Source organism: Daldinia childiae, assembly GCF_008694065.1.
Source record: "Daldinia childiae strain JS-1345 chromosome Unknown Scaffold3, whole genome shotgun sequence".
In the NCBI taxonomy this organism is placed as follows: Eukaryota; Fungi; Ascomycota; class Sordariomycetes; order Xylariales; family Hypoxylaceae; genus Daldinia; species Daldinia childiae.
The window spans coordinates 218,562-241,517 of NW_022984644.1; the positions used below are offsets into that span (position 1 = coordinate 218,562).

The following is a 22,956-nucleotide window of genomic DNA, read 5'->3' on the forward strand; positions in this document are numbered from 1 at the left end:
ACGCAACCGTGCTAGGCATTTTCCTAGTCGTCCGACGTTGCATGTGTATCGAAGAAGAGAAGGATTTTTCTTATGGGCGCGTGAGCCCTGTCCCTTGCTGCTTTGTACGATGGCTTTGCTGCTAGGTTTCCCATGCTGCAATGTTGTCATGTTTCCCGCATCTTTCGAGGTACTTCAACCACACCCCCCTCCTCCCCCCCTTGCTCCCTCGCCCGCATTACCGCTGAGCCCTGCCCCTGTTCCCCTGCTTGGGTTTAACCAGATTCGATGTTTCGAAAGCTCCCATGGGACCAATGAAATCTACTAGTTCCGCTCATCCATTACCAAACGGAGGGATGATAGGACGGACCTGGAAGACGATTTACCATAGACAGCTTAGCGTTATGCGATCAGCGCAATGTAACAGTGGAGAGCGGGGACGGGCTGAAAGCTGTGTGAAAGGGGGCTAACGGCGACCCGGCCACGGGAGGATCTGCTATTACTTACAGAGCTTGTAAGAGGTAGCATTGTATTATTGTATTTTGTATTATTGTACACAACCTCTACGTATAGGTAGGTATACATGTATACGATTGGTCTTAGCTTAGCTTGGCTCAGCTCACGAATCCTATTTAATGCGCATGAAGTGTCGAGTCTCGAATGATCTCGACTTTTACCGCACCTATATGTGAATATGCTTCGAAGATGGGTCATAACCCTCATCATAATTCTTTTCTCTCTCTTCAAATTTATTATTAAATATAACTACTATGCTGAATTTCATCTCATCTCATCTCATCTCATTTTCTGTCGAATCTAGGATTATACTAATATCACAAATCTTACGGCGAGCTTTACCATAGTGTGTATCTCTCCACATATCATTTCTTAGTGTTAGGATCTATGCATAAACACCGCAACATCTCGATTGCTATTTTCATTGATCCCCTTGCTTATTTCATGCCTCCGGCGAACCCGCCTGTTCGGATCTTGGGTCTCGTTATTTCTCCGTTAGCTTCCCCCCCTTGCCATGTGCAAAATTGCCCATCTGTGTACGAGGTACGTAAAGTGCATAAAAGAACTTCCAGAAATGAGCTCAATGCTACCTATATTACAGAGAGTCCCTCGATAATAGATGCATCCTCGTCTCGTAGCTAGCTTATTAAGAGGCGGAGATTACTGCATGTATCATTCGTCTGCCCAAGTACCTAACCTAGTGTCATTTGGGTTCATTGTGCCGCCCGTACCATTTTTCTAGAACACCATCGCGGCGTGAAGAACAGCCAATGTTGCATACTCTGAAACATGATCCATACCACCACATATCATGACGGCGAGTCGTAATGATTCATCGTTGTGACAGTGTCCTAACTGCAGATAGTATTATGCAGAGCAAAGCAGGGACCATCACTCGGCAATAAACATATAAGATGCGGTAATGCGATATAGAACCAGATAAGAACCATGATATAGGGCTGCTCACGGCGGTATACGATATTAGGATTGCTACCTCTTACCCTGTCTGCACCCCACAAGAGGACAGAGCCGAGGCTGACTGTATGTGTTAATCACTTCGCCGGGGTGCAGCAAAGCCAACATACGAGGAACGCAATCAAGGTCTCGGGTGAGGGTGGACCCCATCGTAGCCATGAGAGACAAGTATGTATTCAAAGGGTCTAGACAGATAGATGACTGCCCCTCTCGCATCTCATAGCCTCCGAAGTTTTTAAGGTGGTGCAAAATTGCGAACTTCACAAGACAAGGAACACGGGAATATGACGAAAAAATACGGGCGGAATTCCGTTCGCGGTAATGTCCATCGCGGGACGATCACAAGGTAGCAGTTGAGAAAGGCCATGCAGAATATGCAGAATATGCAGAATATGCAGAATACATACCCACCTTCACCTCGCACATTGCGGTACACCCCAAGTGACTCAACGGCAATGTGAAGCGTGAAAACACATGTAATATACATAATATACACACCATGGACCCCGCCGCTTTCCATCCAGCCTACCATCTAGCCCATCTAATAGTTTTATCTCACTACATATTGCATGCGTTCTCAGGGGTTTATCATCGTTTGGACGTTGCACCGCAGCCGCTTGTAGACCTCCCGTTAATAAACATCTCTCGTGCGACCTGTTGAAGCTCACCGTACCTTAGGCAGTAAACAGCAAAGCAACTAATGTACCTCTAGCCTACTTTTCTGCTTTTCCTTTTAAATCCTCCACCCTGACAAGACCGGTATCCTGAGCTCGAAACTGATATTTTCTGGCTTCTAGATTTTGTCTAGCTTGAATGCCCTTTTTGCTTTTTCGATGACGACAGTTTGGCTACCCTCGCTGCACATATATGGAGAAGAGAACGACTTATTCTTTGCAGTGTAGGAGGGTTTCCAACCTAATAAAGGCAATCAATCAACGCATCTAAACACTTTCATCACAACTTCTAGACACTAGCTCGTCTATTATACCTAATAGGCAACGCTGACTACGTAGCGTATCCCGCAAACGTTAAGGGTCGGCTTGATTTGGCCTGGTTACCGCACCCCTGGTCAAGGTTCTGGGGTTAATTCCTTGCTGGATCCCTTCGCGTCGCGACTTACATACAAGTACAGCTACTTCACATCACGGCTCACGCCATAAAAAGTCGTGGTAGCGGTGTCCGGAGTAAATAACCGCAGTACTAATATCATCCGCGATCATATACACCCATTTCTTTAATATAGCAAGCCGGGATAGGTGATAGTTTGACTGCATTTATCCATTGGCGCTCCCAGGAAGGCATTGTGCAGTGCAGCCCGTTGATCAGAGTTTCGGGTCCCCCCGTCGAACCGCTACCTTGGGATCTATCCGCCCGCCTTGTATTCCGTTACCGCATTCCCGTTCTAGGAAGGCTAGTGCGAACGGCTGGCGTCTATCAAATTTCATGCTTGGACGCATTAAGTTACCAACAGCAGCAATAAGGCCAGCGGAACGGGTTTTAATAGCATTAGCAAAGCAGGGCAGGGCAAGGCAGGTTTAATAGGTGTCCCCCCCAGGTGTCCGTCCAAGGAAAGCAGCGGTGTGAGAACAAACTGGCGCACGCTAAGGGATAACCCTTGTCTAAACAAGGAGGGGAAATAGAAGCTGGGTGCCCAGAGCCTTGGGTCAAGCCATCGGCATCGTGATTAGCTGACGGCTACCCCGTCATCTGAACCCGAAGGACCTTGCACGCTTGCGTTGCGTGCATCAGGTGCCTATTAGCCCCAGCTTGTACAATCCATCCATCTAACGTGACCCCCATGCCCTGAGGGTTAACGACGGAAGTGAAGGATCCTGGCGGCATTGTAGAGGTACAATAGAGGAAGAAAAAGCATCCACGCGTACCTACACCACCCTCCCCAGACGTGCGGTGTTGTACTACGTACTTTGGAACTTGTCAGTTTAGGTCTCAACCGAACATCCCGTTGGCTGGATTAACATCCGGCAAGCAACCTGAAGCACAAGCTCGAAGGGAAAGGGGGGGTAGAAGAAAAGGGTAAAAAAACAAGGAAAAAAAAAGAAAAGAGAAAAGAACAGGAACGAGACGAAGAGGTGGAGGAGGAGGAGGAGAGGGAAAGTAATAAGATAATAATAATAACTAACTACAAGAAAGTCAAGCTGACCGCCCCACCACCAAACATAATAATACTGGCTGACTCGCATCGGCCAACCTTTTCAACCTTATCCAGAGAGTTACTCTTTCATCTACTCGATCCAACGATTACCCTATTGTATCGCATCTACAAATTGCATGCAGCCGTGAACTTTCTCGGCAACTTCACGGGGGCTCTCTGCGGTACATGTGCATCTAGCCCGAGCCCGGCAAGCCGATCAGCCTACCAACAGCCTACCCGAAGTGTTCCACGCCGTCGGGACAAGCCACGTTTGCATTATTTGAGAAAATCAGACGCCAGCCTCTGCAAAACCAGGTATCCTTAGATTCGTTCTAACATCCATCGGTCAGCCGGCTCTCTTACTCAATCCAGTTTAAGGAGAGCAAGCCAGCCCCGTCGAGTAGCAACAGTAATATAAAGGAATTGGATTTCTCACGATCACTTGCTAGCCTTGCGGCGCTTGGAACTATAATTACCTTTTTCTATCCTACTTAAATTCGTACGTCACCGCCAAACGGACCGAGCGAAAGGATCGGTTCGGCTAGAAATCTCTTTCTTCTTTTTTTTTTTCGCGCCGCATTGTTACCACGCGAGTGGCACAGTAAGAAGCCTTCGCGAACGCAACTAAAAATAACGAAGCAAGAAAAAAAAAACATAGGTTTTTTTTGAATATCCCCAGCGTGGCGCTCTTTTTTTTTTTTTTTAAGGCAGCCCCAAACAACAACAGAGTTAGCCGCTTTACATACGGTAGGCTTTACTTGCCTATCTGCACGGAAGACGCAAAACACAGCATCAGCATCGCCACAATATTTAGCTGTCTTACATTCTACTGGACACGTTAGCGCAATACAGTTTCGTAAATAATTTGTAAGTGGTACACATGACCTATAAACCTGCAATATACCTACACACGTATCTTGCCAACAAATACTTACATATTGGTATATAGGTTGAACTAATATATGTAAGTGAAAACCGAGTTTTATTTATTTCCGAGTTAATGGAAAGAAGTAGGTAAGGAAAAGAAGAAGAAAAAAAAAAGAAAGAAGAAAAAGGCTTACTGGTTTATTTTATTCTTTAAGCCCCAAAGCTATTTTCAACATTTAAAAGGCAAGCAATTGCTCAACAAGCGCGCACACGCCTAGAGATACACACAATACAACCATACTACGCACATAGGTACCTATATTGGAAAGAAGGGCGGTCATTCGACCGAATCAGATTGGGTCCTTCCTTCTGCGGCCCGTTCTGCGACCTGTTAGGCCTAACCGTTCTGACGGGATTCCGCCATTGCCCATTAGGCGTAAGGTACTAGCCTAAACCTGGACTTGATTGGAACAAAAACAAGCCCTTTCCAAAAGATCAATACCCCCGGCTCCAAAGGTTATTGTCGTTCCAATTGGGGAACATCATACTACATACTACAACACTGCACATATTGCATATATTGCACTTTCAACCATAACTCCCGTGCGACGCGACCTTCTCACCTTCTCTCTCTTCCTAGAATACATTCTCGTCGCATACTGCCGCATATCGTCCAACGTTTTTGAGGCTGGTACTGTGCGAAACAAATTATACATTTACCTAAAGCACTCGTCGTCGGATTGACTTCAATCGACCTCGTCGTTGAGTTTTCGGTGTAGCAGACACTCAGACGTACTCAGACAACTCTCTATCTCTTTTACACACTCACATACTCTCAACACACACACACACACACACCACACCTCTTAATCCATCGGTCAATCCATCTCAATCTCCGTCTCACTAAATCTTACCAACGCTTCGACAGCAACTGGATGAAACTGCCTTTACTAGTGAGATCATTCAGCTTTTACCTTAGCCACTCTACAAGTAGACAACTGTTTTTTTTTTTTTTGCGTTCGGTTAGCGACTCAATAGCCCATGCCAGGACGGTGCTATCGGTCGCCAACTCATCCACACACAGACACACCATCCTCTCTATCCGCAGTAGTTCATCCGCCGTCGGTTCCGTTATTTTTCATTCTGGTCCACCGGCACGAATCACCGCTCTCATTTGCCCACCCCGGAAAGGAACGCTGCCGCTAGTAGGGCATTAGCTCTACCTATGCGCAGTCATTCATTTGAGAGAGAAAAAAAAAAAAGGTACGTTTCTCTACTTCATTACTTAGCGTCTCTGCGTTAGTCAAGTACTACCTGAAACTTTGCACTTTACCTATCCTATGTCGGGCGCGGCAACCATCGCTCGAATCAACTTACACCGAGTCACCTGAGCGTTCTTGGTCTTTTCCAACGCCTCCACACTCAAAGACAACCTTCCAGTCTCCCAAGTCTTCTTAGTCGTCTATTCTCTCATTCCCGTCCCCATAAACCTTGCACCTGCGGGCCCCTGCTCCGCTCTCAAAACTGGCATCCGCATTGTTTTTTGTGTCCCTGTCCCTGCCCCAACATCTAGGTGAGCTAGGTGACTAGGCGCACATACACGCACATACGCCCACCATACGCAAATATACATATACATATACATATATACATCTACATCTACATCTACATCTACATCTACATATACTTGTATCCATGCGAGCTACGTATCCCCTAACGTCCCAGCTCGCGGTAAGTTTTGCCTGCTTGAACCCCCCCCAGCAATAAAGCTGGACTGGCCCTTCACGCAGCATCAACCTGCCTACATAAACCTACCTAACCTACTTGTTTGTTCATAATATTACTGTTGGTTGTTAGCTGGACTTATTGGCTAATTTTCCTACCTTTACAAGCTTCGTATCCTCAGACAACAGGTTAGTTCCGCTTGGAGTTGTATATCGCAGACCTCTGCGATGGTGTATATGCGTATGTGTCTTTTAATGAGATTCATGGGCTGGGCATGATCATTTCATCAATCCATCGCATATGGATGGATATTCTTCGTTATTCGTTTAGACCCTTCCCAAGCCCCCGTCTCATTCCCTGACTAAAACGTGTCTATATTTTATTATTTTTATCATTTTATTATTATTATCATTTTAGCTCCGCTACTTTATTTCACTCGGGTTCATTCCAGCTAACGGGCTAGCTAGGCTCTTCCAAGATTCTCTTGCAGCAGCCCCCAAGGGTCATCCCGCAATTAAATTATAGAAAACTGAAGACCCCGTCCCTTCCTCCCGGCACTACAGACTCCGCCATCTGTGCTGTTGTTAAGGTTCTTCCCCTTCCACCAACGGTTGGCCCCGCCATTCCACCTAAATTTATTGCGCCGTCATTCTACGTGCAGTTATTAACTTTTCTGCTCTCTCTTTCTCTATTTCCTTTACTCTAACACCATTACATTTCATCTTTTGCTTCTATAATTATTACCGGCATCGTCCCTCTACAAGCTCCTACTACTATCCAGTTACATGTGTTGCTAGTGGGCTCGGCAATCTCTCAAGAAATCGGTTCAGTATATGCCCATCGGACAGCTTATAGACTTGACACCTGTCACGACCTAGTCTCGTGGATTCTCTCAGTGTCCGAAGAAAGAAAGAAAATTTTGACATGGTCTTTGGCCGTTGTACTACTCTATCTCGAAAAGTGCGCGTTTAACAGAATAACATAAGTCAACCGGGGGACCAAGTCTCGAATCATACCTTGCGTCAGGCACCACTATAAATCACCTCCTAACTATTACGCGGTTACCGCTCTCGTACTTCGCTCCGGCGCCCCCAAGCGTCTGTTAACGTAGCATGGCAGAAGACCGTCGACATAGAGGACAGCAACCAAGTCACGACCAAAACGACGAGTCTCAGTATCCTCCAGTTCCCGGTGAGGAAGACGATCGTACGAGAGTAATTGCCTATCATTCCCGGCCACAAATGGCGTCAGGAGCAGTAAGATTGCCCTCTATGCAAGATCCCTATCCCCAGCCTGCTGGTGCTAGAGGTTGGGACCCAAGAAGTAGTGGCTACGGACCTTCACCTAATTCTACCAATGGATACCCTGCTCCGCTTGCCGCACCAGCGCCTTCAAGTACTGGCTACTCTCCGCCAACCGGTGGCAATGCCTACCCTCCTCCGGCTAGCCATCCGCCTTATCTTCCTCCAGTCCACACCGCAGCTCCAGATCCCAGAGCCAGCTATCCGCCTCAAGATCCCAGGGCACAATATTTCGCTAATTACAGCTCACCGAATCCTTACGAGTTCGCATACCGGGGTGACCGTAGTGCCGTAGGGCAATACCCCGAATTCGCGAGAGGTGGACCCGTGGGAGCTGCTGTGATGCAACAGTCTGCCCCTCGCCAGCGAACCTCCATTGCCTGTAGATACTGCAGAAGAAGGAAGGTAAGAGTGCACTATACGAATGGGCATATTAAAATGAGCTCTAAGGAAGACTAACAAAGGGCTTAGATTCGTTGCAGTGGATATCAGAACTCCCCAGGAGGAAAATGCACGAACTGTATCAAGATGAACCAAGAATGTGTTTTTCAACCGGTCTCGTCCTCTTCGTCCACCGCGTTTGTTCCTGTTTCAGCACTACCAAACGGTATTCCGCCGGGAACTCAACTATTTGGAGCATATGGTCAACCATTAGCAGGTCCATCAAGTCTTCCTTCGGGTGGTGCTTATCCGACTACGAACCCGCAATATGACCAGCCACTACCATCGCCTACTAACTCATACGGTTCTTTTTCGGAGGAGAGGTCTGATCCAGGAAGGCGGCGACCAAGACCTTCAGATGAGGAGCACGGCGTACGACTACCACCACCGAGCGCGTTTCCGGACGATAATCCTCGGCGGCGGTCCCCTTCGTCCAGCGGCAGCCCAAGTCACTTACAACCATTATCACAACTACAACCCCAGCCCGTGTCGTATACCGGGTACGATAGCAGAACGCCACCGCCGAGAGGCAGCCCATCCGGCCCTCCGGCAGCGCATCATAATACGAGCTCTGTGATGAGTCTGGAAAATATAATGGGCACTGGTCCTAGCCCTAGTAACGATATCGATCAGAAAATGCTAGGGCGTCTGAATCGGCGAACACAACAGTAAAGGATACTGGTTTCCACGGAAGCAAGCATACAGCGGAGGAATCAGCGGAACATGTTGAAAGAAAGACCTCGGGAGGGGTCGGGAAATTAGATGGCTGCTGGCGGCTTGTTCGAATGATAAATCAGTGATGAATTCTGGGTGTCCTAATCGGTTCCCAATCTATGAGGGTAGTGCATCTTTAGGCAGCATTTGCATTTCGTTTATTGGGGCGGCGGCTGCGAGTCTAGGGCGTATTACGCGGAAATGGGAGAACGGGGGCTGCTCGAAAGATTTCCTACCTACTCAGATCACTAGTTTGGCGACAAACTTCGATCATGGCATCTTTATCTATTTTCTACAGCGGTTCTACATATCGTTTTAATCTCTTAAAAAGACGCCCACTCGATTCGAATACGAGAAGGGATGAGAAGATTGGTTCGCCTCACGGCAAAAATCCGAATATTGGTGGTTACTTTTGTTTTTATTGCGCGTTTGATTTCTAAGCGTTGTCTTTTGACTTACCTTCATAGTATAGGTTATGACCTAGACGAATTAATGCTACCTTGCTGCTGTCTTCCAGAAAAAAAAACAAGGGCTTTTGAAAGTGACATTCAACGCGTTTAAAATACCATGTAGACCAAGGATACAGACAAAAACATTTTAGATGTTTTGCGTTACTCTAGATACCTAGCGGTGATATCCGCGGTGGCCTCTAAGAGACGGGTTAGTAAGGTATAGACAAAGACGTGGTAATTCGGTGCGGTAATGTCTACGGCCGAGGGGATAACGACGGGGTTCGAAGGTTCAGGGGACGATAATATAGGTGGCTACGCTGAACTAGGGCCAGCGGGACCCCCTTGGGGTGGATACAGGGGCCAAGGTTTGATAAGAAAAGGGCTGGAATTTGTTGGCAATTCATAGCCACGGATAGTATGGATAGTATGGATGGGTATGGATGCTACTGTACCACTTTGGCTCGTAGTCGCGGAAAGGGATCCGGCAGGTTCGCCGATTCAAATTTGACGTTGACAGCGGTATCCCGGTCGCCGTTGCGTTCTGGGGAGTTTAGCGACGCATTACACGCATACGCCAGCAACGTCGTGACCTAGTTACTGGCATTGCTCGCGCCTAGGCAAAGGAGGGGAAGGGGATGGTCCTTGCTCAACCCGGCATCCCCGTCGAGCTTGAGGCGAGGTGCAAAACCTCGTTGATAATATATTCTATGGAGACAGTTCTTTACTGAGATACGCAAATGAGCATTATTATTATTATAGCCTAGCCAAGGTAATATTCTTAGGTATATTTCCATGTAGTTAGTTAGGTAAGATGGAAAAGTAACGATATTATTTAGCTAGTTATGTTAGTTATAACTATGTATATTGAAACTTGATTCATCTCTTAGTTTTACTAACTGTAGTTAATGTAAAATGTAAAACAACAATAGGCATACATAGTAATTTCGCTCGACTACCTTACTACATGTTACATGTACCTAGATGATAACTGAACACGGCAAAGGCTGACCGGCTTCGTTGTGAAGTCGAGGCCGTGACATAAAAGCGTTCTAGCTCCCGCGGAGCCCCGACACGCGATGGAACCCTTGACTACGCAGGGCAGATGGCAGGATGGTAAACAAGGCAGACGAAGTGTATCGACTAGCTATTAGTCAGCCCCCCCAGAAAGGACAAGCTAACCGCTAGTTGGGATATATACTTCGTATTAACAATGTACACTTTTTTTTGTTTTTGCAAAACGCCGACTTGTGGGTTTGTTTTTTCGTAGCGGTTGAATTTTTTTTTTTTTTACTTTCTAGCGGGATTACAGAGTCGGGGCAATCCCTGGTGCACAGGCATAAAGACCAACATCCCAACGCGCACAAACTTACAGAATCCTTCGGCGGCGGCAGTGTTGTTGTGTATATAGATTAGGTACCTAGGTAAGTAGGCAGTGTACGTATGGAGTGTAAGACTTTACACCTTGCTGCTGTAGACTAAGGGGCTCGGACTTGAGGGGGATCGTTGTCTCGCCTTTTTTACAGATTTACATGCATAGGTACATACAAACTATGTAAGCTACTAGGTTAGGTAGATTAAATATCATAGGCCTTGTTTTATTTTGTGTTTCGTTTCTTCAGCTTAGCGTGAAGAATAACAAATCGAGTCATAACCGACAGACCTTGAGGAACAGGACTCCAGTTTATTACATATATGGTACCACATATATTGTAAGTATCAACGTATGTATGGTAGGTATTGTATGGTCTTATATTCAAGGCTAAGATCACGACTCCACGAACTATGTATATACATTGTGGGACGTAGCGGATGACGCCACGTACCGTACCGAAACTTTACGTTTGCTTCTTCTCCATCGTTCGGTTCGGGACTTTTTTCTCGCCTATTAATCCCTTCCCTCCCCCTTGGAAAATTGACTAGGTCGAGAACGTGGCCCGCCCTGGGAAAGCCATCCGGAAGAGCCTATCTGACACGCTGGTGCTGGTGCTGGTGCTGGTGCTGATGCGGGTTAAAACCAACGAGGCGGGATTCTTCCGCTGGACAAGGCACCTTTTGTAACTAAGCCCTCTTCTCTCCCTAGCTAGACTAAAAAAGCCTACTACATATTACTACTGTACACCCTGCCGTGTTGGAATTGGGGTCTGCGTAAGATTAATAATAATAACCAATCACTAAGACTAATAATAACATCTACCAGTCTTCAGATTGTAACCTACCGAATGTACATTTGTAATTCTTACAATTACTAACGAATTCTTGCAACATATGACTTCGTCGGTAAATTCTACCTAAGATTATCAAATTCTATACTTTAGATACACGGTGCTCAAAGACCAGTGATGCAAACTTAATGCTTATTTCGATAGTCTGAAGTCTGTTGATGTTTTTGCGATCTAAGGTAAAAGCTAATACTACAGTGCGCTCTCGGTGCTCTTCCACGGACGGACGCGTACGTTTCTATCCGAAGCCGAACTCCCGCCCCATCATCTCGATAGTAAAGTATATTCGATGGCCTTGGGCAAATACCTCCTTACCATGTATCTCGAATACTCGCTACAAATTCGATGGGCATCAGACAATACCAAGCTAGAATCGCATAACAACTAGAGTCGATGGTTTATTGAATACACCCGAAGCTTGGGGCAGAGCAAAGTCGAACAGTAGCTCCAACTAAAACGACAAAACAGTACCATAGCTCATACATAGCTCACACCAGGCTACGAACCGACCTTCCTTCGATAACTACGAGCTTCCCGCACGGATGCCGGGCAAAGGAAGAAAGCAAACTTGTAGGAATACAACTAAGTACATTAAGGAATAATTAGTAGTAAGGCTGGCGTTTTGGCTATGGTCATGCAGCATACAGTATTATAGCCTACGTGTTTTCCTAAAACATCAATGGGAGAGGCTCCTAAGCTATCACCGACTCGCAACTTCGTCGTTGCTTTCTCTACGTCCCCCATATTATATCAATGCCGGAAAAATCAAACAAGCAGTCCTTTGTGGATGGAGCCCAGATTATTTTACCTATTCGAAGAGCTAAGAGGGCTAGACGAACTCGATATTTGAGTCTATTGCATCTGCGCTTTTATTTAAGTAGAAGAGGTAGTTCCTCCTTTATCATTCCAAGTAAAATGAAGTTAGCACGCTTCGACTTTCTATTTGAATAATACTTGGAAGTGGGAAGGTCTGAGGATGTTTACACTAGTAGAAATATACTACATTTTCCCTCTACCAACCAGGCTAGGCTTGGTTTAAAGAATAATATCGTGTTCGTCATATGATTCATAGATCATCTACCTCGTAACTTATACGTTGGCAAGTCTACTTTAACCTTGCCTCAGTTCGGTTGGGATTAGAGTCCCCATAAGCAAGTTTCAATATACTGCCACGAGCCGTAGCTAGTCCTCTTGGTACAGAAAGGCAAGAATACATAGAGCTCGTCAATGAAGAGGGGTAAATGAGACGGTTCGGAATGACCCAACAAGCCCCTCATCTAGGTATAAATGCCTCTTAAGACTGTAAGAACACTACGTTACAAGAGGATCTTACCCTTCGGCGTTTTAGGCTAGTGTCCGGGAACCATTGCGGGAGATACTTCAAACAATAGAAAGGTACCTGACTTTGGGTTCGGACCGCTATGGCTTCAAAGAAGCGCCTTCTCAACCGTCGGGCAAAACCATAACGGAACGGACCAGATGTGACGTTTGACATGTATTCCTGAGGTGCCGTGCCGATTAACTAAGTGTTTTCGTGGCTAAGTTTATAAAGCAGTCAATGCTATGTATGTATGTATGTACCCCTTTATTGTTGAGTAAGTAGATGCCATGTACCATAAGTAAATAGGTAGTAGGTATCTTTATTTTGAGGTCAAGCGGTCTTAGCTGTATAGCAAGGACTACTTGCCTGCTATATAATCCTCGGCTGTTTGAGAAGATTCGCTAGTCCCTTAATAGGGGATGAGAAAGCAATTCCCTTGATAACTTATGCTGAGATCCTTAAGATTACCCTTCAGACTATGGCATTTACTCAACAGAAACGTCTACCTATCCAAGAATTCTAAGAACTACATTATTTCTCTTCTATACTACCCCTGAATGCCCATATATTTGGAAGGCTATCATTCGAGAATGAGAACTCTCTTTCAGCTTTCCCAGTTCTCCCTGGGGTACGAACCCTTCCTATTTCAGGGTCGAAGATCATTGCCGTGTTACTTACATTCTACGTTAATCCTTACTCAACTAAGTCAACCCAAGTTCTCAGTGAAACATCAATACAAGTAGCAAATCGTTCTGTTATGATGCGAATGATATATCTCAATGCTTAGGTCGCGGCATAGGGATGATATCTTGTTACAGAGTCGTCTTACTGTCATAATACTACGTCGTATGAAGCAAGGCTAACAACTAATCTCTTCATGGACATTTATCTTGTTAAAACTAGCTTCTGTCTTTTTTTTTACTGTAGTACTTTGAGAATGAGTTCGCATGAGCTCTTCTCTCCAGGTCGTCATCGTCATCGAACATTAGTAAATCGCATGTCGAAGGCGAATCGATACAGTTAGCATAGTCACAGACTACACGAGCGAGATCTAAGAGACTTTACAGCCTTTTACTATCAAGTATAGAAATATAGTATCGAAATAATCTAGATATAGGCTTGGGGTCATTCAACTCCTGCACACCAGTCAAAACTGTATATTTTGAAGTCGCCAAGACGTGGATACTCACCGAGGGACACATATGTATCTATTCTCTTAGTTCCAGTTATCGCACGGGCATGATAAAACCATATTCAATAAAGTGGCAGTGTTTCGTATGGCTGCTTTTATTCTTAGAGTAGAAGTGCGTGGGTATATCTCGGTTTTTGAAGATAGACAAGGCAACGGTGGAGGCTCTAGAGAGTCATATACGAAATAATTGTTATTTTCTTGACTGCTAGACGCGTTGTTAGTCTAAACAGTAGCAGGCGCGCATCTATGCCCAGTGGAAAAAAAAGAGAGGGTGCGAGATAGGCAACCAGGAATAGGAGGGATAAAAATAAATATTAGGTAACTAAAGGATAACCAATCAGATACGGTGCGAGCGAGATTGTAAATAATTAACTGATTGTTAGGTCTTTAAAAAGAGAAGACAAAAAGCTCAGTCCTAGGTCCGAACCCCCTCGAGGGGATTCGAATCCAGAACCTACGAAAATCCTAACAGTTGGCCGATAAGATTTTACTGACCGGTACTGGCAACCTCACCATTAAACCAACAGGATGGCTTAATGGATTCAGTAGTCAGGCCCAGGCCGAAGGAACAGCCCGTTGCTGTGGTATATATGTCGTCTTTAGGTGCTTGTGGAATTATATGGGTCCGCTTGTTGCTATGGAAAACTGCCAGGTGCGTATTGTAATCTTGCCAGGCGGTCGTTAGGGTGATGTTCGTGTGGCCTAACTACGAGTCGATGCTCTTTCGTCTCGTAATACAAGATATGTACTTGTGTAGTAGCATGCCAATTTAGGACATATTGACACTATGATTCTCTGTTGCTTGCAGTATAGCTTCTGGACATGCCGGGATATGATCTTTCGGAAGACGATAAGTATTTCTTTGACATAGGTATGAATAATTTTAGTATAAGGGGGAAACGTTTGACCCAGATATTATATTCTATTATACGTAAGGTAGATAGATTATGGCGGCCAAATACTCCATCTTCGTCTATGGGCTAACTACAAAGGCACCACCTAGTAATATAGCAGGCTCATGTATATTATGATGTTCGTAGCTAATAGCCTCGTTGTTAACATTATTCTATGTTTAGTCTAAGGAAAAGTCACTTACCTCAATATTCCAACACCACCAGCCTCTAGTAGAAAAGCTGGACCATCCTGCAACGCCTTTTCCACCCATCTCATCGCGAAAGCACGTAGTATATGACCATGCGCTACAATTAGGACATCCCCAGAGGATTGGTCCTCTGACTTGGGTTTGCCGATTACGGGCGCGTGCCACACTTCCTGAATCTCTTTGATCAAACGATCCACGCGCTGGGTGACGTCGTCAGGGCTCCTTCGAATGATATTAGCTCTCCTCTTATACTCAGTTTAGGGTATTTGACGAGATTAATTGCAACCATCGGCAATTATATCCTTGCCATTTGCTAATTAACTCGGGGCTAGAGACTTACTCTCCGCCAACACACCCGTCCCTCCAGATGTCCCATTTCTGAGTGAAACCTTGCTTGGCGCGAATTTCACGGATCTCGGGACTTGTTATTCCCTCATAGTCGCCGTAATCCCACTCGCGGATGTCCTCAGTAACTTCGACCCGCGCATTGCATAATTGGCTGGCATCAGTGGGCTTTACACCGTGAATCTTCCACGGCAGGGGATCCGTAATACCAAGGTTGAGCAATTCAAAGGTTCGCTGGGCTCGCTTTCGCGGTGATACATATCTAAGAGAAAATATTATCAGCGCCTAAGCATGATGCAAGCTAGTTGCTCGAATTCACCACTGACAGGTTACGCTGAAGCGTTGCTACTGTCTATATTTTTCACCCTATCTCAGGGTGGGCTACCACTTGGCGCTCTGTGCTTATACAGCTTTTATTATAATACTTATAGCGACCAATTTAGCTTAAAGAGCAAACTCAAGGGGGACAAATGGTGTAGAGCTAGGGTATTCTTGGTATTCGTAAGGGTCACACTTTGGTTTAGTGGCAGTCTTACGAATAAGTAGGAGAACTCCATGTGATACCGGCACCGGATCTTGAGCTCCTCATCGAGGCAACCAACCAGCCAAATTCTTAAACTTCGCCTTGCGGCGAAGAACCTCAAACGATGCCGAAAAAAGTACGCAGTTGAAGAGGAGGTGAACTCACATATGCGCGATTTGTTTGGGTACAATTAATCGATCGTCCCCTACAAGTGCTCGACCAGTTGCCTTCACACGCTTTTCTCCATTGGCCGTCAATGGAATATCCGTTAAACCCGTGTGCTTACCGCTTAACGACCATTCGGTCTCGCCATGACGAACGAGGAATACTCGAGGGGTTGTCATTGCTCCCAGCTGGTAGTGATCCCTCAGAATATTAGAGTGGGTTTAGCTGAGATGAGGTGCGCTATTAACGAGTCGCAGCTGGTAGTAGTAGGACTCGGGAATGCCTTTGATTTAAGGGAAGAATCTTCTTATAGTATGTGTATATGAACCCTAGGAACAACTGTGAGCTGCTAGTCTAATAATGTTAGGTCCCGTGGACGTATAGACGTTAAATACACTTCAACAGCCTTATATCGGTTGATATTTTGGCCGTTAAGGGTAACAGACTCGAGGAGGTAGGTTTGCAATAGATGCGGCGCAAATTAACCCCTCCAAAACGTCAAAAGGATGATAGCGGATATATAAACCGGCAATCTACTTTTAGAGGTATTCTATGTAAGACGGGAAATCCGAATCAACTAATGGGGGAAATAAGCGTCATAAGCCGCTTAGCTTGTAGCTGCGATATCCGTGATCAATATCAAAGATTGAGTTTGGAAAGTAAACTATTACCTTAAAAAAAAGAAGAAAAAAAAGAGAAAGTCTACAAAGAAAAGCAAAAAGGCCAAATCTTACCAACCCCGGTAACCCCAAACACCTCGATGATGTCGTTCCTGGACCTTGTTAGTGGATTACTAAGGACCATATCCCTGCAAGCCAAAGGATCCACTGATAGGCCCCGCGAAGCCGGCGGCGGACCGAGCGGCGCCGACTTTTTCATCGCGGAGCTTGAGCTCCAATCCTGTCCCGCTACTCCTCAACCTCCAACTTGTTCAACTTCACACGACTCCGAGATCGTTACAAACGAGATCATTACAAATAACCCCGTCGAGCCACATATACATATCCAATTGCCCGAGCCCCCCGAACCTGCCGTGCTTTATACCGGGAGAGGAATTACGTCACCGTCGCTATTAGTTCTGCATCCGATTGATTCTGTTAGCTCGTTCAACAGCGGAAGTAATAGTAGTACTAATATCTCAGAAGGGAGGGGAGGAGGAGGAACAAGTCCTCACGGTAATGACGCGGTAGACCGGCCAGAAGCAAAGAAACAACGGGAGAGCCGTATCTGCTGGAGGGAATATTGGGGATAAATCAAAGAGACACAAAACCATGGCAGTCCGACCACCACAACCACTAACCCAACACCGTCCCCCGCGTCCAACAAGACGAGGCCCCGCACACCCTGGTCCAAGCACAAACAGCAATAAGATAGCCAGCGGGATATCCGGTATAACAGTCAAGCGACTAATCTGGACAGGTGCCTTCGCCGCCGTCACCATCGTCGGCGCCATCTACGGCGCGGGTCTAAAGACACAATCCGATTTCAAGCAGGAGAAGCGCCAGATCGTTGAGGCTACTCCCGAGGACCGTATCCGCTATCTCGAGGCCCGTCGCGCCGCCCTCGTCGCCCAGAAATTCCCGTTCGAGAGGAAGTTGGCTGATCTGAGGGCAAGGATGAGCGCGCAGGAGGGAAAGGCTGAGGAGGCGGATAAGAAATGAATTGGGCTGAACTGGTTATGAGAAGAATATGTTTTTAAGATAAAATGGGAATACAGGGGAAGGGGGGTAGCTGGACGAACTACGGAAGGCTGGATGAATTACTAGGATTCATCTTCCTATATTACTCCAGTGAAAATCTACGCTACGCGCCTACAAGAAACTACCGTTTAAACAGCGGTCATCATAGCCTACCACCCCACCTCACTCCACCCTTTAAATTAGATGGAGGACATATGCCACAACAGAGGATATGTAGTCTAAGGACGCACCGTATAATACGGCCACAAGTTGAAACCTTTGAACATAGACATGGATGAGGGATATGTATATATGAAGGATGGCGTATGGAGAAGACATTAGGGTCTAGGGAGTTGAAGACTTCGAAGACTTCGAGACGACGGAGCACACGTAGCAATAAAACCTACATGAGAAAAACTGAGTTCAAAATCCCGACCAAATGTGGCAAGACATCTATTTTCCGAACCGTACCCTATCGAGGGAAAGCGCGTCTAATGCTAGCCATTATGTTCCCCCCCCCTTTGCTTGTCATGCACTCAAAACGCCCGTATGCGATATCGTGTCCTCGTCAATTTCGTATTTACTCGATCGTGCCCTCGGCAGAAGGCAGCGGGATAGCGCGGTATAGCAGGATGAGAGCCGAGTGCGACTCGCCACCACCGGCTAACGCTTCGATCTTGTCTGCCGTTACCTCCGACACCTTGTCGTCGTTAAACCACCACCACTTTCCGTCTTCTTCCTTTCGCTTTCCCGATTTAGTATCGACCGGAGCCGTCTTCTTGACGTAAGCCGTATAGTGACCGCTATCAGCGCTTGCGCCCTGGTGCGTGACGACACCTCGTAGTTCGTACAAACCGGACTGGTTCGCGCCATCATCATTTGCTAATGATGGGTCAATAAGAGCATTAAGTTCCTTCTTAGCTGCGAGAAGAGCTGCGTCGCGTTCTGCGTCAATCTCGGCATCCGTCTTGTAAGTCTCGCCCATCTCTACATCGCCGTCCGCTGAGGTGCTAGCTTTGCTTTCTTCCTTCTTATCATCTTTCTTGGCACCCTTACCACCCGGAATATCGGCCTCGTCCTCGCCAGCGGCATTTCGCTTACGTCGCTTGCGCGCACGTTCAATATCTTCCTCATCCTTCCGAACTTCTCGGACTTTGTCTCTAACTGGAACAAGCATTCCCTTTAGCTTGTCGTCACAAAATTCCACAAGATCCAACTCGTGGGGGAAAGTGACCTTTCGCATGATCTTGGCCTTCTTTTGGGTTTCTCGCTTCCAGAAGAAACGAACGAAATGTACTGTTAGGTACTTGGGTAGTCGTGAAATTTTAGAGGTCTTGGTATAGACAGCATCCCTGCCCAAGACTTCTGACCTCTTCTCTACCTTCTCGCTTAGACCGTTCGCAATTCCGTCTCGTAAGTGATTCGTATTGCCATCGATGTGGCAGTTCAACTTCAGGAAAGCTTCCTTAGAGACAACAGGCTGCTCTCCGCCTTCTTTAGCTGCAGGCTCGTCGCATTCGAGTTCGGATGTAAACTCTCCCTGCATATATTTATCGATAAAAGAAGTCTCAGGGGCATCGGGAGCATCCTTTACGCGCAGCTTTTGGCGCAACTGAGTGACAATTTGAGACCATGCCTCCTCCGCATCCTGCTGGGCAAAGCCATGACCAGTCCGCGAGCGCTCGGCAAACTGAGGAAAAGCAGTCCGCAATGCAGTTAGAAATACCTGGGGGGTGTATGCCTCCTGAGTCTGAGACATGTATTTGTAGAGCTCTCGTAATTGCTTGGTCAAATCCAGGGGCGGTAAAAGACCAGTGGTACTTGCGTTCTGGGGTTCATACTTGGTCAAAGCATTCTGGAGCTCTGGAATAGCGCGGAGGGTCTGGAGCGTGGAGTTAAGGTAGCAGGTATTGCCAAGGTTAGCCAGACCAGCGGGTATAGCACCTTCTTGCTGAGCTGCTTCGGCCTCCGTCATATCTTCAACGAACTTGATCGGTTCTTTCGGTCGAGCAAGGACCTCTTGACCTTCCTTCCCTGGAGTCCCAAGCATCATTATAGTCTGACCAGGCTTGAAATCGAACTTGCTCATGGGGGTATCATCCTTCACTTGGCCACCCTTGACCAAGATCTTTTGGCGTTCGGGCTCTACGCCTGTAACACTGTAAAGCTGAAACTTGAACACATCACCGGTAGACTCGGGATCGACGTCAATGTCATACTTGGTTCCCTGGTGTTTTACGATGACTATACCAAGTATAAAACATATTAGTGGGTTTTTCTTAATTAACAGCATAGAGCTAGGATCTGCAGCTCAAGGTGCTCAAGGTGCTCACCTGGTATGGTTGCCATCTTGTCGTGCCTCTAATGATATGACCTTCACTATTCTCTAGAGGTTCTACGTGCTAGTGTTAAACTTAGAAGACGTATCGAAAGGGGGAAGGTGGAAAGGGGAAAGGGGAAATAAAATATATTTATTCGTCTGGCAATTAGCTTTAGGTTAGGCAAGGCAAGGCAAACTTGGTGGTGCGTCACCCCCCAATAATCGATACGATTCTACCCGCCTTTAGGGAGTTTCAACTGAAGTGGGTCCCCGCTGCGGGGCTACAGAAATGTGTCAAGCCACATAACCACATAATCCACCTCCACCAATCTTAATTCGACGTCACGTGTCTACGCTACTTTACATAGTAAATCGATATCGATAAGCTCAAGCTTAGCTGTACAACCTACTTTAGGTACATTAGGTAATCTTTACCCCTAGAAGGTACGTATCTCAGCTATGTAGTGCCCCACATTAGACGTTAAGACCTTAAGGACGTCGTAATTAACTTAAAGGACCGCTGTCAGGCTGGGAATTGCTTCACCCCACACCCCATTGTAGGACAAACACCAGGTTAGGGGACTGACCGCTCTACGCACCATGGTATATTCTATATTCATCTCCTATACTAAAATTCAACTACTAACTTCGAGTCTCAGTCCCAATCTCTCCGCCCTTATCTCCAATGCGTGCGGAGTACTCTCACGGCCGCCCTTTGCCTCTCTAACTTTGCCTCCCAAACTTCCGAACGACACAATGTTCCCGAGATCGAAGCCCAGACTTCTCCTGAAGTTCTACTCAACCCCTTAGTCATCTCTCGCAATGAGAACGAGAAGGTCCTGATCGAACCCAGCATCAATAGCGTACGAATTAGCATCAAGATCAAGCAGGCAGACGAGATCGAGAATATCCTAGTCCACAAGTTCACCCGATTCCTGACCCAGCGAGCCGAAGCCTTCTTTATCCTTAGGAGGAAACCTATCAAGGTATTCCCGCCATTTCCGGTAGAGCTACCGTGGTGTCCATTGTAGCTAATCTGGTCCGAATAGGGTTACGATATTTCTTTCTTAATTACCAACTTCCATACCGAGGAGATGTTGAAACACAAGCTAGTAGACTTCATCATCCAATTCATGGAGGAAGTAGACAAGGAGATTTCGGAGATGAAGCTGTTTGTATGTCATCTATGTCATCCTAGTATTGACCCCTTATAGTCAGGATTGACTAACCAAAATTAGTTGAACGCACGGGCAAGATTCGTGGCTGAATCTTTCTTAACACCAGTAAGTTCCTTCTACCAACCCTTTTTTCGGCAATTTACTAATACCATCCTCAGTTTGACTAAAAATTGCACTCATGGAGAACTGGGTTTCTTCCCGGTCAAACTTGGAGAGAGAATAAGACAGGAGCTATGAAGCTGACAACTCCCGGAGATGCAAGAACTGACATACCCAGAGCATAACTGGTTGAGGCCGTATAAATAGAGACAGCGAACTCTAGCAATATGCATTACCTACCTAGATATAAAATGATAGCAAACAGTGATTTCAGGTTACCATTTGATCTATCTAGCCAACGGGTATTGATGCAGTGAAGTGATTGGCTGGGCAATCTTTATACAAACGCTTAATATTGTGCTTCATATTCAAGCTCTTCAATTCATCAAATCCTTGCTTTCGTTTCCAGTTCAACAATCCTCATTCTATATATATCACAGTTCCCAGTATTACCTATAGCTTGTCATCCCTTTTACAAGTGCAACCTTTATCTAGTCAAGCCCGCTGTCTTGTGTCCAAATTTCTTAGTTTTGAGCATCCAAGTAACAATAGATGTTTATAGACGAGGAATACACCATCGAGAGAGCTGGCCTAATAGATTATCCTACAATAGCCCATTTTGCGTCTCTTCATACTCGCAGTGGTTTGTGACATTCGATTCCTCGTATCAGCTTGCCCGGAAAATCAATACATTGCATAACATAGCCTTCACCAGTCTCAAGTGGCGGTCATACTCTTCTCCCGATAATGCCTAGAGCAAGCGAGTCCTACTATCACTCAACGATTATCTTCAATTAGTATCTTCGCCGGGGAGAATAGTGCTTTGGTATAGAATTTTTCCCGGCCGGCACGTTTCCGAGTTATAAAAGCATTAATATTTTTGATATATCCATAGGCCTAATATCACAACCCTATGGAAGTGTCCTTATGCATTAGAATATAATATATGGCATATTAATAAACTGGCATCAGTACGACATATACTGGGCCCGGGCCCGAGCCCATACTATCAATTACCTATCATCAGCCAAGGGATTTAGTTGCACCACGAATGTCATTATATGCACGCCTAATTATTACAAAAATTATGTCGATAGACAGTATCGAATATATAAAATCGAAGATGGGACTAAGATAGATCATAAGGCGAAGACGTAACTGGTAGCATATCCGTAGCTATGGTGGGATTTGACTTCACCTATCATTTAACAAGATTCGTAAGATCATTCTGTCTATCTCTTTATAATTGACAAAAATAGAATTAATTACCTATCAGCAAAGGTCCTAACTGTTAGGGTTTATAGACACCAATACTGCGGAGAAGATAAAAGCACCAAAATCGTGGCTTGAGCCGTAGCGTTGGGTATAATTATCGTTAGGGCCAACGGTCACATATGAAGTTATTTCAAGGGTGCAATTACCATCACAAACTGTTAGACGGTCTGTTCCGAATATTTTAGTTGTAGCCCTACCTTAAAAACTAACCAGTTTGCTCCGCGTGTGCTTCCTTAGTTGACGCTCTACTCTCGTTATTAAATATATTGCACTTTAAATACTACCTACGGCCTATTGGCGATTTCACTTAACATTGTAACTGAGCAAGTATTATTGGTTAGGTACGCGAGGCTTGTAATTAACGCCTTGGAAGTAACTGTGGAATATTCGTGTTCTTGCCTACTCGTAAACCGGAT

At 45.9% G+C, this 22,956-nt stretch overlaps 5 protein-coding genes across 5 annotated transcripts; 3 read left to right on the forward strand and 2 right to left on the reverse strand.

The window, feature by feature from the left end:
• Positions 1-7,326: 7,326 nt before the first annotated feature.
• GL218_02818 (uncharacterized protein) lies at positions 7,327-8,628 on the forward strand (the record flags this gene model as incomplete). The annotated part of the gene is made up of 2 exons (XM_033579355.1): positions 7,327-7,920; positions 7,987-8,628. The coding sequence occupies 2 exons, from the start codon at positions 7,327-7,329 to the stop codon at positions 8,626-8,628; spliced, it is 1,236 nt and encodes a 411-aa protein (XP_033436300.1).
• A 6,199-nt stretch (positions 8,629-14,827) lies between these two features.
• On the reverse strand, positions 14,828-16,168 carry GL218_02819 (Sedoheptulose 1,7-bisphosphatase; the record flags this gene model as incomplete). Its single annotated transcript, XM_033579356.1, has 4 exons — positions 14,828-14,894; positions 14,951-15,178; positions 15,297-15,563; positions 15,990-16,168. 4 exons carry the CDS (start codon positions 16,166-16,168, stop codon positions 14,828-14,830), a joined length of 741 nt encoding a protein of 246 aa, XP_033436299.1.
• Positions 16,169-17,260: 1,092 nt separating this feature from the next.
• On the forward strand, positions 17,261-17,650 carry GL218_02820 (uncharacterized protein; the record flags this gene model as incomplete). Its single annotated transcript, XM_033579357.1, has 1 exon — positions 17,261-17,650. The coding sequence occupies one exon, from the start codon at positions 17,261-17,263 to the stop codon at positions 17,648-17,650; it is 390 nt and encodes a 129-aa protein (XP_033436408.1).
• Positions 17,651-18,248: 598 nt separating this feature from the next.
• On the reverse strand, positions 18,249-20,017 carry GL218_02821 (Ubiquitin carboxyl-terminal hydrolase 6; the record flags this gene model as incomplete). Its single annotated transcript, XM_033579358.1, has 2 exons — positions 18,249-19,912; positions 20,002-20,017. 2 exons carry the CDS (start codon positions 20,015-20,017, stop codon positions 18,249-18,251), a joined length of 1,680 nt encoding a protein of 559 aa, XP_033436409.1.
• A 571-nt stretch (positions 20,018-20,588) lies between these two features.
• GL218_02822 (Actin-related protein 2/3 complex subunit 4) lies at positions 20,589-21,333 on the forward strand (the record flags this gene model as incomplete). Its single annotated transcript, XM_033579359.1, has 5 exons — positions 20,589-20,591; positions 20,648-20,974; positions 21,038-21,163; positions 21,227-21,271; positions 21,325-21,333. 5 exons carry the CDS (start codon positions 20,589-20,591, stop codon positions 21,331-21,333), a joined length of 510 nt encoding a protein of 169 aa, XP_033436410.1.
• Between the last annotated feature and the right edge of the window lie 1,623 nt (positions 21,334-22,956).